This window comes from Toxorhynchites rutilus, chromosome 3 (assembly GCF_029784135.1).
Source record: "Toxorhynchites rutilus septentrionalis strain SRP chromosome 3, ASM2978413v1, whole genome shotgun sequence".
In the NCBI taxonomy this organism is placed as follows: Eukaryota; Metazoa; Arthropoda; class Insecta; order Diptera; family Culicidae; genus Toxorhynchites; species Toxorhynchites rutilus.
The window spans coordinates 187,645,751-187,673,360 of NC_073746.1; the positions used below are offsets into that span (position 1 = coordinate 187,645,751).

Consider the following 27,610-nt stretch of genomic DNA (forward strand, 5'->3'; position numbering starts at 1 on the left):
GTTTCTGGAGAATAATATTGTTCCAGATGATTGGAGACAAGTACGAGTTATAGCTATTCAAAAACCCGGAAAACCCGCGTCCGACTTCAATTCGTACCGCCCAATAGCAATGCTGTCTTGTATACGGAAATTGTTGGAGAAAATCATCTTGTTTCGCCTTGATCGATGGGTTCAAACGAATGGCCTACTCTCAGATACACAATATGGGTTCCGCAGGGGCAAGGGGACGAATGATTGTCTTGCGTTGCTTTCTTCAGAAATTCAAATGGCTTACGCCGGAAAAAAACAAATGGCTTCAGTATTCTTGGACATAAAGGGGGCCTTTGATTCTGTTTCAATAGAGGTTTTGACAGACAAATTACACTCTCGGGGTCTGCCGCCTCTATTGAATAATATGTTATATAACTTGCTTTGTGAGAAGCATTTGAACTTTTCTCACGGAGATTCGGCAGTAAGTCGGGTCTCTTACATGGGCCTCCCCCAGGGCTCATGTTTAAGCCCCCTTTTGTACAACTTCTATGTAAGCGACATCGACAATTGCCTTACACAAAATTGCAGCCTAAGACAACTTGCAGATGATGGAGTGGTCTCTGTCGTAGGATCAACAGAATCCGACCTACAAGAACCCTTACAAGATACTTTGAACAATTTTTCAACCTGGGCCATTGGGCTAGGGATCGAATTCTCTACGGAGAAAACAGAGATGGTGGTTTTTTCTAGGAAGCATAGACCAGCAAAACCAAAGCTTCAACTTTTGGGTAAACCGATCACTCATGCTGTCATTCAAGTATCTTGGGGTCTGGTTCGACTCCAAATGTACTTGGGGGGCCCATATTAGGTATCTGAGTAAAAAATGCCAACAAAGAATAAATTTTCTCCGTACAATTACCGGCACCTGGTGGGGAGCCCATCCCGAAGATCTTATAATGTTGTATAGAACAACTATTCTCTCAGTGATGGAGTATGGCAGTTTCTGTTTTCAATCAGCTGCCAAAACACACTTAATTAAACTCGAGCGAATTCAGTATCTTTGTCTCCGTATTGCGTTGGGATGTATGCCCTCAACGCATACCATGAGTCTCGAGGTTTTGGCAGGCTTACTCCCACTAAAAGATCGCTTCAATTTATTATCTGTTCGGTTCTTCATCCGGTGTAAGGTCATGAACCCATTGGTGATCGGAAATTTTGAGCGGCTGATCGAGCTAAATTTTCACTCCGGATTCATGAATTCATCTCCATGCAGGTTGATCCTTCTTCGTATATTCCCAACCGTGTTTGTTTCCTTTCAACGAATTTTTTAGCACCTCACACAGTCTTCAGAATCCTTGCTCAGTGTATATTGCTGAATTGGCAGCAATTCATTGGGCGCTGGACAGCGTCGCCTCACGACCTGTTGACCACTATTACATTGTAACGGATAGTCTTAGCTCTGTCGAAGCTATCCGTTCAGTGAGGCCGGAAAAGCACTCGCCGTACTTCCTTGAGAGAATACGAAAAATTTTGAGTGCTTTATCCAGACGCTGTTATGTCATTACCTTTGTGTGGGTCCCTTCTCATTGCTCAATTCCGGGTAATGAGAGGGCTGACTCATTAGCAAAGGTAGGTGCGATTGAAGGCGATATTTATCAGCGTCAAATCGCCTTCAATGAATTTTACTCTTTAGTCCGTAAAAATACCATCGCTAACTGGCAACGCAAATGGAACGAAGATGAATTGGGCCGGTGGCTTCACTCGATTATCCCTAAGGTTAGCCTCAAACCATGGTTCAAAAGTCTGGACTTGAGTCGGGACTTTATTCGCACCTTCTCCCGACTCATGTCCAATCACTGTTCGTTAGACGCGCTACTCTTTCGTTTCAATCTGGCCGGCAGCAATATCTGCGTTTGTGGCCGAGGTTACCACGACATCGAACACGTTGTTTGGTCGTGTGAGGTGTATCTTGTTGCCAGATCGAATTTAGAGAACTCCCTTCGGGCTAGAGGAAGGCAACCCAATGTGCCGGTGAGAGATGTGTTGGCTCGGTTAGACCTTGATTTTATGTCCCAAATATATGTTTTCCTTAAATCTATCGATGTTCGTGTGTGATTATCCTTATATCCTTATACCCTCCATTTCTTCCTTTGTGAGTAATTGGTCCGCTTGCTCTAAACAGGAGAATGAAATGTAAATTCACAACAGATGTACGAATAGATTTAAGAATTGAGTGTGTGTGATTATCAACATTGTAATAATTTCCTTATACCCCATCCTTTTCCTGAGAAAAATATGTCACCCTTTTAATCTCGAGTCCACCGCGAGTAATCGGTTTCCCACATCACTAACCATAAATTTAAGAAAATTGTTCATATATATAGTTTTAAAAATATATTTAAGATTTCGGCTCCTTTAAACTTATGTAACTGAGCCTGTAAAAATAAACGAATTTATAAACGCCCCTCCCCTCTATGTCACATTAAGTAACGACATACGTTACGCAATAATAACTGCTAGTCAACCCCTTTCATTTGATACCCTTATTGATGGAGTTTGGGCAAAACCCATATTGATGGGTTTTAAGAAAATATGTAATACGCCATTTTGTGATGGCGGCCATTTTGGACTTGCATTACTCACGAATAACTGTGGTCTACTAGTCAAGCCCTTTCATTTGATACTCATACTGATGGGGTTTTGAGAAAATATGTAATCCGCCATTTTGTAGTGGCCGCCATCTTGGATTTTTAAAATTATTAAATACGCAGTTTTATAATGACTGCAGAGATATAGGTGTGCTTCAAATTTCAGATCGATCGGTCAACAGGAAGCAACAAATTTCTATCAATGTGGTAAAGCGCTACAGACAAACATGTTACAACATACAAACCTACAAACATACAGACATACAAATTACAGGGCTAGCTAAATAAAACCGTTGAAAACAGAATTATCTTTCAATTTGCAAACGATTTCACAGCAGTCCTTATGACTAAAAATATTGAAGAAGCCGCTATTACAATGAACCGCTTTTTAGATTATATTGCGAACATCCTCAATGAATTGAATATGCAAGTCAACGCGGTTAACGCGGTATTCGAGATGCATTAATGTGAATGTGAATAAAACTGCATCGGTGAAATTCACTAACAAATATCAAATATCACGCTGCTACAAACCTGCAATTGAATAATCACCCTATTAATGTTAAACCATACCATAAATTCCTGGGTATTTACTTAAATCACAAACTCAAATTTAAAACCCCCATAGATATCACAGCATCCAAAGCTAGAAGAAAAATAAATATTAGGCTGTCAAAAAAGTCCTGCGGTATTTTTTTTGAATTTTCATTTGTTCATAAAATTAGTTACAATCATCTGTTTTAGGTCAAATATGCGCCGTTTTGTTCGATGACTTGTTCCCAACGAGATGCCATCTTCATAATACCCCTGTTATAGAAGCTCGCTTCCTTATTGGCAAGAAACTCGGATAGCCAATTTTCACAGGCCTCTTTTGTGGCTAACTTCTGACTACCTAGCTCGTTCGCCATGGACAGGTGGTAGTCACTTGGTGCAAGGTCCGGACTATACGGCGGATGCAAAAGAAACTCCCATCCGAGCTCCCGAAGCTTCTGGCGCGTCACCAAAGGAAGTGTGTGGCCTGGCGTTGTCCTGATGGAAGACAATGCGGCCTCTGTTTATCAAAGATGGCCTCTTCTTCATGAGTGCTACCTTCAAGCGGTCCAGTTGTTGGCAGTACAGGTCCGAATTGAGCGTTTGGCCATAGGGAAGCGGCTCATAATAGATTATTCCTTGACAATCCCACCAAACACACAGCAGAACCTTCTGGCCGTTAATGAGGGCTTGGCCACCGTCTGAGCCGCTTCAGCGGGCTTCGACCACGACCGTTTGCGCTTCACGTTGTCGTAAGTGACCCACTTTTCATCGCCAGTCACCATCCGCTTCAGAAACGGGTCGATTTTGTTACGATTCAGCAGCGATTCACATGCGTCGATACGGTCAAAGATGTTTTTTTGCGTCAACGTGTGTGGCACCCATACATAGAGCTTCTTTGTGAATCCAAGCTTCTTCAAATGGTTAATAACGGTTTGATGACTTATCCCCAGCTCTTGGCCGATGCTACGGCTGCTACTATGCCGGTCTTTCTCGGCTAATTCAGCGATTTTGTCGTACTTTTCGGCGACAGGCCTTCCGGAGCGTGGCGCATCTTCGACGACCTCTACACTAGAACGGAAACGTTGAAACCATCGTTGTGTGGTGGAAATGGAAACTGTATCGGGTCCATAAACTGCACAAATTTTATTGGCAGCTTGAGATGCATTTTTGCCTTTTTTTTTCCAAAATATATATTTTATTAAGGCTCATATGGCGTCAGCCTAACGGGGCCGGGAGTTCAATATTTTGACAATGTTTGCTTAGACTATGTTAGTAATATGTAACCGATTACTCGCGGTTGACTCGAGGTTAGTATTACAAGTGTTCTCATAATTGGTATGTCGCAGTCTTCGATGCTCTGTACGTGTGCCCGACACGCCTTTGTCATAGTAGTACTGTAAAATATGTCGGATTTTCTCTTTATTTTGCTCCATATTTGCGACACTATAACTCACGAACGACTTAACCAAACAAAACACTGTTAAGGACTATATTATAGTATGACTCGATACAATGAATACAACTAGAACTACGCGCTTACAACGACACCTCGCGGAAATACTGCAGGACTTTTTTGACAGCCTAATATATTAAAAATTTTAGTGGAGAAAAAAAAATGGAGCTCATCCAACCACCATGCTACGTGTCTCAAAACCCGTAATTCAATCACTTATTGATTACGGATAAACAATAGTCGCTTTCACGTTTACAAACAATTTCACGACACTTGAAACGATACAACACATGTATAGCAGAATATCAATGAGATACATGAAATCAACTCCCAATCACGTTATTTTTGCAGAAACAGGTGAGCTTCCCTTGAAGGAAAGAGCAGATTTTTTAGCATTGAAAGAATGCACAAAGTAATTTATTAATCAGCAAACATTGCACATTTCTAGAATAAATAACAGGATTAAATAATCATCATCTTTTACAACTGGCTCGAAAAATACCATACCATCCATCAAACAAATTAGAAATTATTTCAGAAATCTCGAATATTTCAAAAAACAGAACACCCACAGAAATCCAAAAAAGAATAGTTATAGAGCATATAAATACGAAATACACAAATAATTACCAAATCTTCATTTCTACCATTTCTTCCCCCATTAAACATCCATATGCCAAATTTGGCTCTGTTTGATTGCTCACTTCTCGAGTTATGTGACCTCCCCCTCTTGGAGTGGGGGGAGAACCGTCGAAACTATTGTAGTGTAGTAAGCCATGACTCAATATAGGAAAATAAAATTTTCATTCCGTTAGTTACCGTCAAACAATCAAGTCGTTTTTCACTCGAAGCTACAATAGGTTATGGGCCTATTCATCGCTGTTTTTTTTCTGATGCTTTGAAGATTCGAAATGGCTACGTCAAGTTCCAGAACTGGAAGTTTGGGAAATCAAGATTCGAGATCACATGCTGTTTCAAGCCTACCTGGAATCGAGCGATTGTACGGACGGGAAAATTGGGCGACATGGAAGTTCGCCGTCAAGACTTACCTCGAACTTGAAGACCTCTGGGAGGCCGTCAAGCCCGAGAAGAACGAGGATGGAACTTTCAAAGCTATCGACCCTGTCAAGAATCGAAAAGCGAGAGCGAAGATTATTCTTCTGTTGGAACCAACAAATTACGTTCATGTAGAGGAAGCGACGACTGCAAAGCAAGTCTGGGATAATCTGGAGAAAGCGTTTGAAGACTCCGGACTCACTAGGCGAGTAGGACTTCTGCGGAAACTAGTGAAGACAGACCTGGGAAGCTGTGCGTCGATGTCTGAATACGTCAACGAAGTGATTTCGACGGCTCACCAACTCAACGGGATTGGATTCAAAATTTCGGATGAGTGGATTGGCGCGTTGCTGCTGTGTGGTCTTCCTGACGAGTACAGACCAATGATTATGGCTCTGGAAAACTCTGGAACCCCTGTAACAGGAGATGCGATCAAGACAAAGCTACTGCAAGAGCTGCAGGTACCAATGTCGGATGCGGCACTACTGGCAAGAGGTAAGCGTGGAGGATTCAACAAGCAGCAGAGACCGGCCAATCAACCGAAGACGGAATCAAAGGGTCCGAAATGCAGGAAATGCAAGAAATTCGGGCACATCGCAAAGGATTGCAGGAGCAAGAAGGAAGAAGCTTTCTGTGTCGTCTTGTCATCGATCGAGTCCAATAGCAACACCGATTGGTTTTTCGATTCCGGAGCAACGGTTCACATGACTCATAACAAGGTACTATTGAAGGAGTTGAAGCCATCGAATGGTAGCGTAGTTGCAGCGAACAAGGCTGAGATGAGCATCGAAGCAATCGGCAAAACCATTTTGCGACCGAGCTGCCGTGACAGAAGCACTAGTCTTCAAGTCAACGACGTGCGGTATATTCCGCAGCTATCTGTGAACCTCCTTTCTGTCAACAAAATTGTAAAGAACGGGTACAGTATGATTTTCGACAATGAAGGTTGTAGGGTGCTGAACGCGAGTGGCGATGTCGTGGCAACAGGCAGCCACACTAATGACATGTTCCAGTTGGATCAACATAATGGTGGAACGGCATTAGCGTGCGTCGCAACAGCATCTATGGATATCTGGCATCGACGGATGGGTCACCTGAACTCGGCGGGACTGAAGAAACATGCGGATGGACTGGTTGATGGCGTGCTACTGAGCAACAAGGCTGGGAATGATTGCAGTGTTTGTGCGATGGGAAAGCATAGCCGTCATCCATTCAATAAGAAAGGTTCCCGTGCATCGGAGCTGTTGGAGGTTGTTCATTCTGACATCTGCGGCCCGATGGAGGTCAAATCGATCGGAGGAAGCAGGTATTACATCGTGTTTGTGGATGACAAGTCCAGACGGATGTTTGTATATTTTTTGCGATCGAAGTCGGAGGGCGAAGTTCTGGATATGTTTCGGAGATTCCACGTGATGGCTGAGCGGCAAACTGGACACAAGTTGAAGATTATCCGGACCGACAATGGATTGGAGTACACCAACCAGAAGTTTTCTGAATATTTAGCGAAGTTCGGAATTCGTCATCAAACCACGAATAGCTATACTCCGGAACAGAATGGACTAGCTGAGAGAGCGAATCGGTCAATCGTCGAACGTGCGAGGTGTATGCTTTTCGAAGCAAGACTGGAGAAATCTTTCTGGGCAGAAGCTGTGTCGACGGCAGTGTACCTCCTGAATCGTTCACCAACGCGAGGTCACAATATCACACCTGAGGAGCTTTGGAGCGGAAAGAAACCGGAATTATCGCACATCAGGATCTTCGGAACCCAAGCCATGGTTCATGTTGCGAAACCGAAACGACGCAAGTGGGATGAGAAATCGGAAGCTAGCATCCTGATTGGATTTGATGAAGACACCAAGGGTTACCGTCTATTCGATCTGAAGACTAGGAAGATCGTCAAGAGCCGGGATGTTCGATTCATCAACGAAGGGACAATGCATGGTCGTGAATCAGAAGTGAATAGAGGAAGTACTCGTACGATGGTTAGGCTGGATGTCGAGGATTATGTGTCGTTATCGCCAGAAGTTACGGAAGGGACGAGTGCAGCGGCTGAAGCAGTCCCGGCTGTTACCGAGAGCGACTTCGAAGACGACGAATATGAAGAAGCATTAAGCAACATTAGCAGTAGCTCGACAGATACCATGATTGATGTGACTGTGCTCCCTCCGCGCCAAGTTTCATATCCGTCTGGGTCACTGGCGTTGAGGCGAAGCGGTCGGGAGCACCATCTTCCAGGCAAGTATGATCAATTTGTAGTTTCGACCAAAGGCTTGCTCCGTCCCCACTCTTCACAGATAACCCAACCCGATGTCGTGCAATCAAAAAAACCCGATGCCGTGCAAGACGCGCAACCCGATGATGAGCAAGTTGCGAAGCCAATTGTATCGAGCCAGTTCAGCGGAATGACGACTCAGCAAATCGACGAAGCGAACGACATCTCAAGTGATCCTGTTACACCACAAGAAGCGATGTCGCGTTCTGATGCCGAGAAATGGAAAACAGCCATGCAGGAGGAGTACGATGCGCTGATCAGCAACGGTACCTGGAACCAGGCAGAACTACCAAAAGGTAGGAAGGCAATAAAATGCAAATGGGTGTTCAAGACTAAGCGTGATTCAAGAAGAAATGTGAACAGATACAAGGCGAGGTTGGTGATTAAAGGTTTTTCGCAGCGAAAGGGGGTAGATTATGACGAAACGTACTCCCCCGTCGTTCGCCACAGTTCGCTGCGATACCTGTTCGCGGTGGCATCAAGGTACGATTTGCGAATCCAGCAGATGGACGCCGTCACCGCTTTCCTCCAAGGAGACCTGGAAGAAGTGATCTATATGGAGCAGCCCCCGATGTTTGAGAATCCCCAGAATCGTTCGTTGGTGTGCTGCTTGAACAAGGCGTTGTACGGACTCAAGCAATCAAGTCGAGTCTGGAACAACAAGCTGGACTCGATGCTGAAGAAGTTTGGCCTTACACAGGCGAACTACGACCCCTGCGTTTATTATCATATCGATGGCCAGCAGATGATATTTGTGGCAGTATACGTCGATGACGTGATGATTTTTTCGAACATTGACGACTGGATCAAGCGTGTCAAGGTGTTCCTGAATGAAAACTTCCGAATGAAGGACTTGGGTGAAGCTAAGAGTTGCCTAGGAATTCGGATAAGCCGGACCGAGGATACTATTGCGTTGGATCAGGAAGCCTACATTGAAACAATGCTGGCCAAATTCAACATGGCACACTGTAAACCAGTCAAGACCCCGATGACTGACAAGCTGAGCAAGGAGATGTCACCAAAAACCCCTGGCGAGACGAACCAGATGGCCAACATCTCGTATCAGGAAGCAGTCGGTAGTCTGATGTATTTGGCCCAATGTACCCGACCGGACATTTTATTTGCTGTGAACCAGCTGAGCCGATATAATTCCAATCCAGGAATGCAGCACTGGAGTGCTGTAAAGCATCTGTTCCGGTACCTCCGTGGAACCGCAAAAGTGAAGCTGACGTACAGGAAGGATGCTAATGAAGAAGTCATAGGATACAGCGATGCGGACTGGGCAGCAAATTTGGACGACAGAAAATCGACTAGCGGTTACATATTCAAGCTACAGGGTGCGGCGATTTCCTGGTGCTGTAAGCGGCAGCCTACGATTGCGTTGTCAACATGTGAAGCTGAATACATGGCCCTATCAGCAGCAGTTCAGGAAGCCTCGTGGTGGAGAGGATTGATTTCGCAGTTTCAAGAAATTGGCCCTATCAAGATTCTATGTGACAATCAAAGTACCATTGCTGTTGGTAAAGCTGGCGGATATAACCCTAGAACGAAACATATCGATATCAGGCATCATTATATTCGAGATGCGCTGGAGAGAGAAATGGTCAACATCGATTACGTCAGTAGTGAAGATCAACTCGCTGATGGGCTCACGAAACCGTTAACCCTCATTAAACTGAACCGGAATCGTGAAGCCATAGGATTAATTGCTTAAGGAGGAGTATTGTAGTGTAGTAAGCCATGACTCAATATAGGAAAATAAAATTTTCATTCCGTTAGTTACCGTCAAACAATCAAGTCGTTTTTCACTCGAAGCTACGATAGAAACACTATAGAAACGTATCGTGCTCTCTAAAACCTCCATATGACAAAGAAATTTGCAGAAATTGGCGTTTATTTTGTATGGCAGCCTCCCTTAAAGAGAGGGGAGGAGAGTCGAATCACCATAAAAACATTTCTTACCCCTTAAAACCTCCATATGCCAAATTTGGTTCCTTTTTCTTGCTTAGTTTTTGAGTTCTGCAGAAATTTGTGTTTCATTTGTATGGCATATTAATCTGCTCGGTACGTATCTCCATTCTTCAATGCTTGTTGTTGATAAAATCTCTCCAATGCGACAGGCCACAAATGGTCGGTATCTGCGATGTTCTGATCGGATCCATGCCAATGTAACTTCAGAATCCGACCAGTAATAGCAACGTTTGATCTGAATGGTATGATATTCACGTACAGTCGATAGCAGTCGAACTCCAAGAACCGCCGCCATTAACACTAGATTGGATTGAGACGTATTTCAGAGGAGCCACCTTCGTTTTTGCTGACACACTTCGCTGTTCCGTCCAAATTAACAATTCGGAAATAAACTAGTGCAGAATACGCCGACTTCGCTCGCATCCACAAAACATGGGCCTCCAAGGAATCATACAAAGTAGTTCCTGCGTTCTCAAAATAGCACCTTGGTATACGAACCTTATCAACACCAGCCAGCATTACAATCCACCTCTTCCAAGTTTCGAAGATTCTATCGTTGACACATTCATCTCATTTGATTCCGCTCCGCCAGATATCTTGCATCATAATTTTACCGTGAACGAGTACACATGCCAGCAGTCCTAGAGGATCGAACAAACTCATAACGCATTTTAACACTTGGCGCTTTGTTGGTCTCGAACCCGATTTAATCAATACAGCGACATCATCTCTAAACGACGTTGAGAAACGCAGATCATAATTTTTTGTGTGCCACAACATTCCTAGAACGCGCTCCGAATCGATGTTCAATGAAAGGTTTTTGATTCTTTGTTTTGGAGATTCTCCCAGACGATTCAAGATTTCTCGGTGGTTTGATGCCCAGTTTCACATCTCAAAACCGCCCTTACAATGAATACATTTTACTTTTCTGACTGTTGTTTTTGCTTCATCGATACATTCAAAACTATCTAAATAGTCGTCCACGTAATGGCACTCTCGAATAGCTTTTGAGGCCCGTGGAAACTTTTCAGCATACTCTTGTGCGTTAAGGTTCTTGATGAATTGTGCAGACGATGGAGAGCTGGTGGCTCCGAATGTGAGTATGTCCATCAAATACACTCGGGGTTCCTGTTCGACGTTGTCACGAAAGATAAAGCTTTGATATGGTCGATCTCGTTCAATAACTCTCACCTGGTGAAACATTTCTCTCAAATCGCCGCTCACGGCTATAGGATATTGACGGAAACGGAATTGCACAGAAGGAAGTGGCACGAGAAGATCTGGACCAGAAATCAAAGCGGAGTTTAAGGATATCCCATTGACCTTTGCAGCTGCGTCCCAAATCAACCGAACTTTACCTGGTTTGTTTGGATGACAGACAGCACCTAGAGGAAGGTACCAAGTTCGCCTGGGATCGGCCTTCGTGAGTTCGTCTTGTGTTGCTTGATGCGCATATCCCTTCTCCTCATATTCTTTCACTTGGCGATGGATATTCTCCTTGAGGATCTGAGGGTCTCGTTCCATATGTCTCTCTAAACACTTCAGTCGTTGAAGGGCCATACAGTAACTATTAGGCAACTCCACGTAGTCGAATCTCCACAACAATCCCGTCTCAAAACGCTCACAAATTTGTGTTTCATTTGTACGGCAGCCCCCTCTAAGAGAGGGGGAAGGAGTATCTTAACACCATAGAAACATTTATTGTATCCTAAAACCTCCACATGCCAAATTTGGTTTCATTTGCTTGATTAATTCTCGAGTAATGCAGAAATTTGTGTTTCATTTGTATGGCAGCCCCCCCTTTGAGTGGGGGAAGGACTGTCTAACCATCATAGAAACATTTATTGCACCCTAAAACTTTCACATGCCAACTTTGGTTTCGTTTGCTTGGTTAATTTCCGAGTAATGCAGAAATTTGTGTTTCATTTGTATGACAGCCCCCCTTAGAGAGGGGGGAGGGGTCTCAAAATATCACGAAATCCTTCCCCGGCCCCAAAAACCCCTACATACTAATTTTCATGTCGATCGGTTCAGTAGTTTCCGAGTCTATAAGAATCAGACAGACAGACAGACATCACTCCATTTTTATATATATAGATTATCAAATTAAGTCGCAATTCAATTTTATGATGTACATTGTCGTAAAATATATTTAATCCGCATCGTATGCGTATATTACGCTGATGCAGTTTGTGTGTCGTATAAGCGTATAATTCAAATCGATTCAGTACTGTAGTAAATCGTGTTGCATGCTGAAGAAAATCATGAAACAGTAAATCCTAATCCTAATAAAGATATAAGATCCTAATAAAGAACATATTACATCATATTGAAATGTCAATGAAATGCTGATGCACTCGAAAGTTTTAACCGCTGTTAAATTAAATTGCAGATAGCCGCGCGAGAGGTGGATGATAATCCAGACGACCGGAGTTCGAACCCACATCCGAGCAGTTTTCACCAAACATCAATCTGTGTCATTTTAAACATTCATATTCCACTCCCAACACAAGTCAATAAAACAATTATTATTTCTACAAACATAAATACTCATATATAAAAATGGCGATTCGTGAGGCTATAATAAATATTTTGCGCCATTTGTTTTTTTTTCTATGTCTGTAATAAATCGTATATGAGTATGGCAAAAGTCGTATTTGGTGCTTTGACAATTCATGAATATATTCATATTAGATCGCAATTCAATTTCAACATAATCGCTATTATATCCGGTCAAAGTTGCATATTCATCCAAACAAATTCGGTAAGCATTTGCCATGTATGTATATGGCCTCCACTTTTGCATGCATATGCCAGTTAGGCGCATTATATGCCAACCACATTTTAGGGCATATGATGTTATATATACGCTTGTTATGCGATTTAATGTTTGCTGGGTACTAACATAATATTTCCTACCACATCAAATCAATGAGAAAAATGCAAAATAGTCGTACTCACATTGGGATCAAACTTGGTATTTCCTGATGTTAGAAAAGCCGCTCTCCCATCGTTGAAAGTGATTGCGAAGCCACATAAAAGTGGCGAATAATCAATTGAGTTAATATAGGTGTTGTTCTCCAATATTGGTACAGCTGTAAACAATCCAAAAACAACTAACTTCGCAAACAATGGAACATAAAACTGATGCTCACCGTAACTAACTTGTTGGTTGATACTAAACGGTATGCGTTTCAAATCCAAAGCATAATCGCGTTCTTCAACCCCATTCCAATTCAAACGTATAACTCGCCCATTTTTGGTAGCAATCATAATTTGCGAAACGTTTATGCAAGAAATGCATGAAATTGGAACGTAAAGTGGCAACTGATGGGTCTGAAAGTTAGAAATTATTTATTTAAATACGGTAGACTACATATAATTCGCTCTGTTACCAATGTCAATCTCAGTGAAGGAATTGTCTCCTTCAGAAACAGCTCTGCACTATCCCGTCGAAGATTTGAAAACGGAGGATCATTCTGATTGTACACTCCCTTTGGTGCATCACTGACTATCAGAGTGTACATAAACAACGTCCCATTACTCGTAATAACCAATAACATACTGGAATCCGGCTTCCATTCCACCATTAGATTGTGTCCATGTTTTTCTAAACATTGAGGGCCACGTATTTTTGCGGCTATCGGAACGCATGGCTAAAAAGAAAACAAGCAGCCAATTGTAAAACGCAATGGGGAAGATGCAAATCGAATTTGTAAACTCCATCGTGACATCAAACTTACTTTTGTGTACCAAATTGCCAGCGTATCATCCGTGAGAATTGTGAAAAGTATTTTCACACGATCACAGGCGATTTTACGAATGTTTTTATACGAGCAGTTTATTTCCCGTGGCCACCCAATTGCAAAATACATTTTGCGTTGAATATACGGAGATCTCCAACTGGACTGTTATCAACACGAAAAATCTAAACCACATTTATTAACCACCATCGTACACTAAATTACCTTTATAACAATAAGCACGGTATCAAAAGTTTGTGTTCATGTTTTCAAACTAATATTTACACCACAATACATGCATTTGTTTAAATGTTATTGAAAATAGCAGATCAACAACGAATTCCTAGGCTTTGCTGAGTTGACATCATTTGGCAATCATCACGCACTGACAGCAAACAGGCAAGGTCATCATTTTATCTGTTTAAACGTAGGTTTTCTTCAGTGTGCTGACAAGGGGATGCTCGGAGTGAATTATACAACAGGTATATTACTCTCTTTTTTGATTCTTTGTTTTTGAGAAGCTTTAAACTCTGCAGTTCATTCGCCTCTATTGACGAATTTACGTTGGATTTACAATCAGATGGCACAGCGAGTAAAATGAGGATGTTTCGTTTTTTTTGGTATGAAACTCGTTCAAATTTTCTAGACAAATCAGAATGTATCTTCAAATTTCCCGGTTTCATGTATTCTTTCCACGCTGAAAAAATTAGAAAATCATCGTTTCACAATGTGCTATGCATATTACGAGGAATGGCTTGTTATAAGTATTGTAACTTTAAACTAAGTAAACGATGAATAGGGTGTTTTGCGCTAAAAATACTGCAAATTCTTCTCGTATCAACCCCTACATAATCAGTGAAATCAGCCAATTTGATATGATATCGATTTCATCGCAATTATCCATACTATCAATAACCGGTATGCATTATCAAACTTAAAATTTTCGAGGATTATATATGACTTTGGTCAAATAGCGTGTTGAAACCATCGTAAATATACAAAACTCCAAATTTCTTACCATATACTGACGACATTCAATGGCTGAAATGAATCTAAATTGAAATAAAATGAATAATCACCACCGTATCTTGCTTTTCAGAGCGTAAAATAAACAAACACCCTCAATTTTGTGGTAATGAGTTCTTATGTAGATGTCGCATGAGCGGATTCAGCTTTGCGTAAATTCATCAATATTATTCTCTGCTTTTTTCATGTAATGGAAAAAAAGCAAAAAATATTTTGAGATCGTCGAACGAATGCATGTAAACAAGAAAAAGTTTTTCCCTTTTTTCTATTGTAACGGAAAAAATGGGCCTAAACATGCTAAGAATCATTTTTTTTCATCCCATCTGTTTTATTAGTAATAGAGCCGAATTTATTCGTGTACATTTTTATCTCACGATGATTTTGTTGTATATTACACAGTAGCAATTTAGGCGTATGAGTATTCCTATCTTATCGATGCACATGCACAACGTAAGAATATTTCTATTGTTCGATTGTTCACAGTTGGAGAGATATTATTTTTAATGGTTCATTGTGAATTCCAAACTTCTGTTTGAACAAAATGGCAAAATTAACATACCGCTATTGGCTACCAGCACTTATGAATCACATATGCAGCAATTGAATTTCTTAAAAAAATTCAGGACACATGCTAGAATATGAAAAATAAATCAGGATGCCCCAATAGAATCTCAAAATCATCCCCTGCTAAAGCTAAAGCAATTCGTCTCGTCTCATCTCGGTTTCAGTCATATTCCAGTAAGAAATATCCTATTCCAGTACACGAGTTTCATTGAAATGTTTTATTTGGTAGACTGGAGAGACTTCAGTCACTTTTTCTCGGTATGATCAGTGATGTCAGATGAGAAGACATGTTTTTATTTTGAGAAAAACAACAAACGTTTTTAAAATTGATCAATTTATATTCTGCTTCTCAGTGCCAGAATATTAAAAACATTACAAAAAGGAATAAGTTTCATATATCTTCGGGTTTCCTTAATATTTTTTTCTCAAGCATATGGTTTCATCACTCAGACGTTTTGTTATAATGAATTTATTGGGACAAATGTTCGTTCACCTAATCAACGATTCATCAAGAAAAGTTTTAAATCTTTATACATGTCTTTCCAATGAAGTAGTTGTTTTGAATTACTCATTTTTGTTCAATATGATGTGAAGACACTTTTCGTGCCGTGGAAAAGGCCTATTTGAAAATCTGTAAAATCTTGCAATTACTTAATTGATTTTGACGATTGCAGTTGAAAACATACATTGCTTATGCAATACTAGTGTACACCTTTTCCGTGGCAGTTTCTTTGAAGTAATAGTGTCAATTATCCATCGACCGAACACTACAAATACTGCCTGTATTGAGCGAAACGACGGGATTGCAGCGGTTGGTTTTTGAAATTCTCTTTGACCTGTCATTCGAAACAACAAAGAATGGATCGCCAATAACATTGTGTGAATATGTATAACACTCAATGATACTCATTTAAAATATTTTTTCTCAATTTTATTGCAGAAACCCATTCAACCGCTTAACGACAAAAGCCCAAGACGCGTTACATCCCAGCTTCGATGTCACTGGAAAAAGGTGCTACTGTAGCGTATATTACATTTTTTCTGAGCGGTTGTGTCTGTCGTAGTTGTTTTCTGCGATCATTTTCCGGTGACGTGATCGAATATATTTGACGCAAAACACGACAAGCTAATATTTATTTTGTTTGCCACTTGAGAATTTTTTTGTTTGACAGTGTTTGAGTTGAGATTTCTTAAGCCAAATAACACGCCTTGAATGTATTCTGAGGGGCAAGCTCTAGAATACGCGTGACCCCAGTACAAGTCGAAGGAAATTTCTCTGACGAAAAATCCCCCGGCCAGAACGGGGATCGAACCCGAACACTCGGCATGATAATGTGAGACTCTAACCACTCGGCCACGGGTGCACTCAACTTACTGTATTTGTATTGCATTTCAACCAAATGTTAAATATTTGAACTTCGGTCGAACAGTGTACACCCACCTTTACATTTCATCTTTTTCCCATACCCATGATAAAAAGACAAGGTAATAAACCATCGCGCCACCCCTGTAATTGCATTGAGCATATTTGTATTTGCATTATCCCATCATTGTTTACTTTTAATGTGTTTACTTAACATGTTCTGTGAGCGAAGTTGACTTTTTGGAATAATCTCCGGAAACCAAAATTCACTCACTCACTCTCATGTATTGTACAATACGAAAGAGTAATCGTGAGTGCGGATGAAGAATGCTCTTGGTATTTCTATACCAACAAAATTTCCACCATTCGTGATCAAGTGTTTAACATGAGCGGTCAGTATTCGGTTCCTACGTGTGTTTCTATATAAATATAGAAAAAAATAGTGAATATTCCCAAAAACTACTACTTGGTGAACCATATGAGAAATAGAAAATAACTTCATTCTTTTGTCGGAAGCTCATATGCCAATGACATAAGAAAGGAAGTACTTATTGCAGACGTCTGCCATTACTAGATTTGCCTTGAAGTAACGTTATTGGTGTATATACAGTGAATGTGTTTGTGCATATGGCAGCAGGCCAGTTGTGAAGAGCCACTCGTCTATAGTTTCCCAATACCTGAGGAGCGTTTCCGACAGATGACAGACGAGCAAGAAAAACAAGTCTAATAATTCTATATGTAATACACATATGAGAAAAAGTTTGAGTGCGGTTTGAGCAAATTCTGTGAAATGTTATGTAGTGAAAAAATATCCTATATAAGTAATATTCAGGAACATTCTTTGGATTCGGAAAAGAACTACTTGAAAGTGAATCATTCTATCGATTTTGGATACTTATAATACTTTGAAGTGCTCTACGTAAGTGATTGCTTGTAATGTGTTTTCGCATTATTTACATCTGCAACACGAGCGAGAGAAATCATAACAAAAGGTGAGTTCAAGTTACATGTTGGTCGTATCAAAAGTAACACATTTGGTAGGGTGAAACATTTCTGCACCTTGATTGGAATTTTCTTCCAGTTGCACAAAATTCAAACATGGTGGACACCTATCGATTTTTCATTAAATTTCCCTTTGACTGAAAAAAACGTAAAGAACTTGAAATATTGTTCTTTAATGATATGCAATTTAAAACTTCTACCCCTTGCTTATATACTTTTCTCTCGTCAGATTGCTCTCTCATTTTTCTCCTAATATGCCTTGTTGGTTACACAGTGAGCGTCAATAGCTTGAAATATGGCTATATTTCTGTATCGTTTCAAGGGATCCTGTGTGAGCTAAATCTAATTTTCATCATCTGATATCAGAATTCAATTGAAATAATCAAGACTAGAAATTTAAGATGAGTTCACGATTAATTTAACACTTAAAGTTGTTCAAATTCATTACATAAAAATAAAAAACGGAAAGCGTAACATAAACTACTTTTTTCAACATACACTATTAGTTGTATATTGAAACGAACGAATGACAATTTCAGAAGCTTAGAGATCCGATGATTTGATTGCATGACTACTTACCGGCAAATGGCTATGGCGCATGAGATTCTCCAAAAAACATCACTTTAATACATCATTGCCCTAATGATCCTCTTCGTTCGTACATATCCGTAACCCGAGAGAAACCAAACGGTTTTGAGAGAATTTGTAGAGTGAATGAAATGCCAAATACTTTGGCAATGGGTGATATTTCTCTCCTCATCGTTTGCTAGTTATTCTTTTTGTTCGATCTTAGACATCTCATGATATCGAATGACACACGTCAAAACTTTTTTGTAATAATAAAAACAAGTACAATCATAAGTGCTTCCGACTAACGAATTGTTGATTGGTAGAACTTACAATAATCCTCAAAAAGTGGAGTTTTTAATATTGGGTTGTCACGTAAATATTTAGAGCTTTTCAGAATGTTTTATGAACAGTCAGAAAAGAATATACGTTTCACGTTTCTTTGTTTTTAAGAGGCTTTAAACTTTGCAGTTCATTCGCCTCCAAAAGAATATACTTCAATCAATTATTGTACAGCGTTCTCGACTACCTCGTTGGCCGCCAGACACCAGTTTGCTTCGAACTGACATTCGCTTTCCACCACTTTCTGACTATGATCCTATATATCTATGCAACAGAGCTCTGGGATGTTGGGAGGGTTGTGATCTTGAGCACCCCCATCACGTTATTCTCGGCATACTACTCTATCGCCTTTTTGCCATAACGACAGGGTGCCAAACCCTGTTAACAGTTTGATCGCCCCGTCACCCAGATTTGGGTGACAGTTTTCTTATTCAATTTGAATGCGATTTTTAAATGGAATTTGATAGAATAGGCACTTAAATGTAAATATGGGTTATGTAGTATAATCAAATAATCAAAAACATTAAAATATAGTTTTTATAATATGCTTTTAAACGGTTTTATTTAGCATTACCTATTGCAAATATGTTTGTATTTTTATCTGTAGGGTTGTCCCATATCAATAGAAATTTAACCTCCTTCCTGTTGACCGATTGATCTGAAGTTTGGAGCACGCCTTCATCTCTGCTGTCGTTATAAAACTGCGTATTCCAAGGTCTTGATTTTGATTGGCGGCCGCTACAAAATGGCGGACTACATACTTTATCAAAACCTCTTCAATATGGGTATCGAATGAAAGGGCTTGACTTGTAGATCACAGTTATTTATGAAAAGTGTAAATCCAGAATGACCGCAAAATCAATACTCGAAACTTTCCTTTTAACGCTTCGCACTATTTCATTTCACGGATGTGTATAAAAAAATTGTTTTTGGAATAAACAGGGGCTTATCCGCGTTGCGCAATTATTATTCTCATTCTCAGAAAAAAAAACTTGCAACTTGCTTCTTCTTTTAGCTTTTTAACTACCAAGCGCACAGAACGAAGGAAACGAATCACGTAAAAAATCAGAGTTGCCAAATGTGATATAGTTTTCCCACAAATGTGACATTCTTAGTATGATATTCTTAGTATGATATATTAACAGAATCTTCGCGATCGATTGAACAGAATATTCCATATTCTCCAATAAAATCGTAGTTATTCGTCATTATCGAATATAGTATATAGAGCAAGTACGTTCGGTTGAATTTCATTTTTTTATTACCATTGGCAACACTGTATAATTGACTGAAAAATTATTTTTATGTTTTCTAATCAGCAGTAGGTTAATTTCATTCGGAATCAACCTTGACGTAAAAGATTGATGGTCTCGGTGGCGATGAAAGTATCGTTTTTCCGGCTGCAGGTGCAGATGACCTGCAAAATCAGGTATTTTGGTGGAACTTGGATAATTTCATAATGTTGAAGATATCTGTCCCGTCGCCGCGTAAAAATCCTGTCCTGGAAGCTGAATGAAATCCGATTTTACGATTTTACGTACAGTCTATCGCAAAATTGAGTGTACAAATGCTACTTGACGATACTTTCATTTATTTGGTATAAAATTTTTTGAATACATTGATTCTTTTGATGCATTTTTATTACTCACACATTAAAATTCAGAGAAAAGTTTTCTGCTAATTGTTTATTCCTAAAAAATGAAAACAATCTCTATCTACACCTTAAATTTCTCCGAACAAATTAGTCTTGTAAGTTAGTTTTTTTGCGAATTAACGTACTTTTTCATCAGTGATTGGTGCCAACACTTAACCATTGCTTGGGCAGTGTTGGTTTTTGTATTTTGTAGATGTTTGAAAAAGTTTTTAGGAAAATGGCAAGTTAGAGGAAAGAAATAGATGTTGTTTCACGTACAATGATAATAAGTATGAATTGTCGTGGAAAGACATTGCAGAAAATAGCAGCTGCTGTCGGAAGAACCGACTCTACAGTAAAGAAAATCAAAAACAAGTGGAAATACGAAGGAACCATGGAAAATCTCCCGGTAGAGAACGCAAGCGGATTATATATTCTGATGATGAACGGGTGATTGTTCGAACATTGCGAAAGAACCCTAAAACAAACTTTCCTAAATTGACTATCGAAGTAGCCGGCATTATTGAAAGGCCTGTCTGGAGAGCACAATACAGGAACAATCTGAGAGGTCGTGTTGGTCGTGAAAAGTATTACATCTCAAAGGTGAATATGAAAAAACAGGAAGTGGGTTATATCTATGGTATAACCGCAAGGGTGACGTAGGACTATCGTTGATTTAGAGATCATTTGTTTGAAGTTGAATCAAAATCCATTCTGAATGAATGAATAAATGAATATTTGGGGGACTTCGAAAACGAGAGCGTTACGTTGGAGGCACAAGGTTTTATGCATCCAATATAGGATACGAAAAACCTTGTTCTGAAGAATAATCTTCAGAAGCTTTCCTGCTAACTGCACTTGATTGACAAATCACAAAACCAAATGTATTATATGGATATTTTATGGATAGAAAACATTAAAATAAACTCTTTCGCTTGAATGTAATTTTCAATTCCAAGGGGAACTGGCAGATTATTTTCCAGCAACGATTAGATATTTCCACATTTTCCTCGATACTGGAAGCCCACCAGTGGTTAATACTAACTCGATAACCACCTGTTAATAGCACTTGATTGAAAAATATTTGGTCACAGTGTTACATGGATAGAAAACATTAAAATAAACTCTTTCACATGAATGTATTTTTAAATTCCCAGAGGAACTGGCAGATTATTTTCCAGCAATGATTAGATCTTTCCGGAACTTTCTCGATGCTGAATGGCATCCAAACGGAAAGAATTCTGCGCGTGTATGTGTTGATCTTTCGCCGTCCACCTCCTCCAGCACGTTAGGCAACGATGTTATCTTGTCGATGTCCTCACGAAAAATGAATGCGTATCACCACCAGAGTATCGCTTAAGTATGATTTTTGTGTGTGATTGAATCGAGAGAAGGTGTGGTTTACGATGGCAATTTGGAAGGCAAACTAGAGGGGAATGAACTCTCTGAGCTCGAAACTTTCGGTGACTGAGCAATAATCGATTGCGTGCGCATACAATATTGGATACGGAAATATCCTACTGATGGGAAAGAATAATCTTTAGAAGCTTTCCTGCTAATTACAGTTGGTTGAAAAATTACAAAATCAAATTAATTTCATCGCTGTGTTACATGGTTAGAAAACATTAAAATAAACTCTTTCACTTGAATGTATTTTTAAATTCCCAGAGTCCCATGGCATCCAAATGGAATGAACGCGTGTATGTGTGTGTGTAGCGATGTCTTCCCGGGGAACCGTTTGTGGCATCACTCTCCTCCTGATGGATTCCCTTCTGGCCTAAGGTGCACAAACAGGCTCTTGGTGACACCGTTCATCCGCGCTTTCATGATAAACGAAGAGCTTCACCACAACAGCGACAACATGCTCCAATCGCTGTTCAATTAGAACTGAGTGGATTTCCGAGCGGCGCTCGCTTTCGCTCGCGAAACTTTGATTTTACACCCCGGTATAGAAATGAAAGACATAGTCCTACGTCAAAACGACTACAGTTTGCTAAGGCATATGTAAACAGACCTAAGGAGTTCTGGAACAATGTCTTTTATACGTATGAACTGAAAACCATTATCTTTGAATCGAATGGAAGACATATGGTGTGGAGGAAACCAGGATCGGTGCTTCAGATTCAGCGAATTGTTATCACAGTAAAACACGGCGGCGGTATCGCGGCGTTGGCGTTTATCGTTTCGGCGATGGACAAGATGGCTTAATTGATCTTCCTGAACCGTAACCTGCAGTCTCCCGTTCAAAAATTCGGTCTCCCTTGTGATTAATACCTTCAACAGAATAATGACCCGAAGTCGAAACTGACTTCGTGGTGCTGAAATGCCTTCTCTATTAAGTCCCAATCAACTCAAAACACCTCCGAAATCACCGAACTTGAACACTATTGAGTATATATGGTGGGAAATCAAGAACCATCCATCAATGGAAATCCAGAGAATGAAACGGAGCTCAAAACGACGATTACGGAGATCTGGGAGTTACTTCCGTCTACAGTGACTAGACATCGCGCCTCGGTGCTTGCAGCAAGTGATGGACGCCAAAGGGGGGCCATACCAGATACTAGGGGATTGATTTTTGTTATCTATCAACATTTCTGAACTGATTTCAATTTTAGTTTAAAGAAAAACTTGAACTGTACACTCAATTTTGCAACTTCTTAATTGGAGATTTTTTGTTTGTATTTAAACATGAAGTAGAAATGTGACCATTTTAATTTTTTTCTTATTACTACATGAGAGTAAAATGGATCGATTTTACGATTAATATAAGTCGCATTTAATTATTTATTTTTTAACCCCTGAAAAACTCAACAATAACAAACCAACACGAGTTGTATACTCAATTTTGCGATTGACTGTATGTTTCGTCTCGTAGAACGCTGTCCCGACTCGTTTATTGACTCACTGCACTGTTTTGTACGTAGCTCCTGACTTGTACCTGACTTCTCAGGATGAGAAGTTGGAGTGCCGTATGTGCTGGCTCTTTTCTTAGTTGTCGCTACAGTTTACGGTACCTGAAGAAATTGGCATTGCATATACAGTAGAACCCCGACTATGCGCGAAATAGTCGGGCTAGATTAACGTGTATAACGAGAATTGCGGATAACGCAATAAAGTACTAAAAATGTGGTACAAAAACGTAAAAAAAGATATTTGAGCATGTTTTATCAATACATAAATTATTGAACTATCCATCTGTAAGGTCATGTACATCAGTGATCAGATAATGTGAAAGTCATGACCAAAACAAAAGAGAAAGACTCTATCACTCACTAAAAAATTTCGGGAAGGTTTATAGAATTACTAGGGAACTAGCAATCGCGGATAATCGAGGTTCTACTGTACATGCAAGTGGGGGGAACTTTTGTTCAATACCTTCATGCTCATTCGAGACTAGCAAATGGTCATGTAAATTGTAGTAAGCAAATCTAGATATAAAGTAAGCAAGTAAATATAATATTTTCTAGTAAAGAACTGAGTATTTTTTCATCTTTCATTATTTTGCTCTACAATTATATATTTCAATGGTACAGAATTTTTGAAGAAAAAGAACAGATGAGAAAAATCTTTTCCTTCTGGTACAGATTTAAATGTAGCAACACTGCTTGTAACGAAGGACATAATCTATTACAATGCATGAATTGGTGTATTTGTGCATTCGCATTGTGCATTTGTTCAAATTCTTGACTTACAAAGTAAATATGTTGAGTTCAATCGAATTCGAAAATTGTTTCATTGAATCAATAATTTAATAAATACGAACAAATGATTACTTATGATTAGCCAACGGTAGTACCACGTCAAGCTTGCGGTAATATCATAGATATAATCCACTCATTTTTTCTAACATAGACTAGACTGATTTCCTAGTCCGTGTTAGGGAAACATTTTCCGGTATACATAAATATATATTTTCTCTGTATTTTAGTGACTTTTTTTTTTGGTTGGTTCATCACTTTCAGAAGAATGTCGGGAATGAAAATTGAACTCGTAACCTTTAGCATGAGAGGTAGGGATGTTACCACTACACCTGAAGGCCAGCACAAATGTATAAAAAACTAGAAGCTCCCATTTCAACGCTACTTTGAAAGACTAAATATCTGAAAAAAAATTATTTCCCACTAGCTGACCCGGCAAACTTCGTCCCGCCCACAATTGCATCTGTCCGTGATCTATATTCGTATATAATTTCTTTTTTGACATACACACCTGACGCAGACTGAGACAGATCAAGCCTAATACTGACTGTTCAAATCCGTTGTTCCGTTCTTGAGTTAAATAGTAAGTAATCATTTTTACTTATATAGATAGACAGATATACAAAACATGCCAAAAAATGATTTTCCAATTTTTTCAACTTTCCGAATGGTTTTGATAATTTTCTTAGCATATAAACCTGACGCAGACTGAGACACTTCAATTCTGATACTGACTGTTCAAATCCGTTGCTCCGTTCTTGAGGTCAATCGTGAGGAACGGACACCAAATCATTTTTATTTATATAGATAGATAGATATACAAAACTTGCCAAAAAATGACTTTCCAATTTTTTCAACTTTCCGAATGGTTTTGATAATTTTCTTAGCATATAAACCTGACACAGACTGAGACACTTCAATTCTGATACTGACTATTCAAATCCGTTGCTCCGTTCTTGAGTTAAATCGTGAGGAACGGACACCAAATGAGGAAACGGAACCAAATGTAGATACATATTACAATGAATCGGGTTGTAACAGTGTTCAAATCGATTGATGAATCCATTGTAAATCCATCATGAAATGACTGCGCAACAAGCGCTCAAAATTTGACAGTTTTCGTGACGCGATCGATATTAAGTTTTGTCCGAAAATCCCATTTTTTCCTCTTTTTACAAAGACAAATAAGGATTTTTTTGGATTTGATTATAACTACCAATATTCACAAAAATGTGAGAATCACTATATCAGATTGACATGGAATGGTTGACATCCAGCCATAACTGAACTGGAACGTTGTTTCAAAAAATCTGTAAATTCTGCATGAAACCCCAAATTGTGATCTGTAACTACAGATTCTTGGTCTTGGTCAAAAAATCTGTACGAGATTCTTTTATCTTTCCACGCTAATAATATCATGTTTTACTAAGTACCGTTACCTTCTTCTTCTTCTTCAATGGCACTAACGTTCCTAGAGGAACTTCGCCGTCTCAACGTAGTATTACTTGCGTCATTTTTATTCGTACTTAGTTGAGATTTCTATGCCAAATAACACGCCTTGAATGCATTCTGAGTGGCAAGCTCTAGAATACGCGTGATCACAGTGCCAGTCGGAGGAAATTTCTTTGACGAAAAATTCCCCCGACCAGAACGGGAATCGAACCCGAACACCCGGCATGTTAGTTATGACGCTAACCACTCGGCCAAGGGAGCACAAGTACCGTTACCTACTATTCATAGAAATTCCGTATACATTCGTAAAAAAGTTCACCAGACCTTAAAATTCGTTTAGAAAAAATGTAAACTATTACATCGTTGAATAAAATGTTAATATGATTCTTTGTTGTGGTGGCTGAGAGCAGACAAACGATCACAAAGAGATCTATCATTGCATGTGTTATTGTTGTTAATTCGTCTTCAAATTTATAAAAATATTGTTATATCATGACCAACCTTACCTTGATGTTCATTTAATAATTTATCCGCAAGTTGGACCCCACAAGAAACTCAGAATCGTTGTGTTGGGCGACGAACGTGTTAAAGAAAGTATCACTGACTAGCACTGAAAACGTGCGTATTCTCGAACATACCACTAAGAATCTGATCATAGCGTGTTATTTGGTTTATAAATCTCAACAGAGTACTAATAAGGACCGACACAAGACATAGGAGGTCTACCTTGAGACCTTGAGACTTCCTCTAAGAACGCTAGTTTCAGTTTGCTAGCATGTTTTTAGATTTGGCCAGAGCTGCATTTTTTCATTAATGTCACTGACAACTGACGAGGCACGTTTAGTCACTTCCTACTGAGGAATTTGTTTTGTCGGTTTATGTTTTGTTGCACGTCGTTTGGTGGTAACCTTGCAATGGTCGTCATAGTAGCCTAAATATATGCAGTGACTGACAAATTGCAGCTCTGGATTTGGCTAGGATTTGCTATGGAAATCCAACGGTCCAGACAGCTCCTTGATTGATTCCTTGACTGCCTTCCGCATGAAGACTTCCCGGAAGCCTATGGCTATAAAAATGAAGAACATTTGCAACGGTATGTTGAAGTCACAGTCCCAGTATTTTGAAAATTTTTAGTTCGTTTCATGTCATCATCGTGAATCGATGAATGATGCAGTATTAAAAATATTGATGAGAAATTTAATGATAAAACATACTCAAATAGATCTGCACTTCGAAGAAGTTTATGTGCATTCGAGCGCCGATTATTCGCGAAATTGGGTGATAACTAAAATTCTGGTTAACACAATTAAATGTTAAAAGTAGGTTCACGAAAAATTAAATTTGACATGAAAAATCCATTTTTGATAATCAGAATTCGCATTATATAATCTATTATGTCTTTGAGCATCTGTATTTTATTTTTTTCGATGTAATAAGCGTTCGTAGATAATCTGGTGATGGTGCTCCTATGGCCGAGTGGTTAACGTCACAACTAACATGTCGGGGGTTCGGGTTCGATTCCCGTTCTGGTTGGGGGAATTTTGCGTCAAAGAAATTTGTGGTCACGCGTATTCTAGAGCCTGTCATTCAAGGCGTATTATTTGGCATAGAAATCTCAGCTTAGTACTAATAAAAATGACGCAAGTAATACTACGTTGAGACGGCGAAGTTCCTCTAGGAACCTTAGTGCCATTTGAGAAAAAGAAAGAAGAAGATAACAATGATTTTTAACTGTACCTATTTCCCTTCGCAAGATATACTGTTCTGGGAATTATTATTCTTTAGTTGTTCCATTATTTTGTTGTTCTTGGATGATACTAACGTTCCCAATGGAACTTTTGCCTTCTTAACGTAGGTGTAACTTGCGTCATTTTTATTAGAAAAACTTAGTTGAGATTTCTATGCCGAATAACACGCCTTAAGGGGAGACCCCGGTCTGAAAAATCGAAAAAAAAGAATTTTGTTATTTTTTGCATTTTTGGGAAGCTTATGTCCTCAGAAATGTTGTCTTAAAAGGATTTTTCGACATTTAATTTCGTTGGAAAGTTACAGTCAAAAGTATGAAGTCACCTCAAGGGATATAGCATTACTGTACGAATTTTAAAACGCGTTTTTCTCGAAACCATATTATTTCAACTGGTGGTATCGATTTCTCAGGATCTACTCGACCTATGGGGCTGAAATTTATTATCAGCATGTAAACATGAATTATCTAAGGCGTTACACAGCCGTTTTTTCATATCTCATTTTTTCGATTTTTAAAAAATCGCTATTTAGAGATTTGTCATGAAAAATATCTAATTTCTAACAAAA

At 39.4% G+C, this 27,610-nt stretch overlaps 2 protein-coding genes across 5 annotated transcripts in view; one reads left to right on the forward strand and one right to left on the reverse strand.

Annotated features, from left to right (window-relative positions):
- Positions 1-14,023, reverse strand: part of LOC129775374 (guanine nucleotide exchange factor subunit Rich) — a 70,947-nt gene extending 56,924 nt beyond the window's left edge. Inside the window, exons 1-5 of one of the 3 annotated variants that reach the window (XM_055780058.1) lie at positions 13,873-14,023; positions 13,648-13,807; positions 13,300-13,560; positions 13,060-13,240; positions 12,866-12,999 (exon numbers count right to left, since the gene is read on the reverse strand). In XM_055780058.1, the coding sequence (XP_055636033.1) occupies positions 12,866-12,999; positions 13,060-13,240; positions 13,300-13,560; positions 13,648-13,779 (708 nt within the window). In that variant the 5' untranslated portion in view covers positions 13,780-13,807; positions 13,873-14,023. Of the gene's footprint in view, positions 1-12,865; positions 13,000-13,059; positions 13,241-13,299; positions 13,561-13,647; positions 13,833-13,872 lie in introns of all 3 variants that reach the window. The other 2 variants (XM_055780056.1, XM_055780057.1) reach the window with 2 other exon arrangements.
- Positions 14,024-16,849: 2,826 nt separating this feature from the next.
- The window catches only part of LOC129775138 (uncharacterized), a 59,569-nt gene continuing 48,808 nt past the window's right edge, over positions 16,850-27,610 (forward strand). The window contains exon 1 of one of the 2 annotated variants that reach the window (XM_055779467.1): positions 16,850-17,592. The gene's annotated coding sequence lies outside the window, so the exon portion shown is untranslated. The remainder of the gene's footprint in view (positions 17,593-27,610) is intronic. The other variant, XM_055779465.1, reaches the window with a different exon arrangement.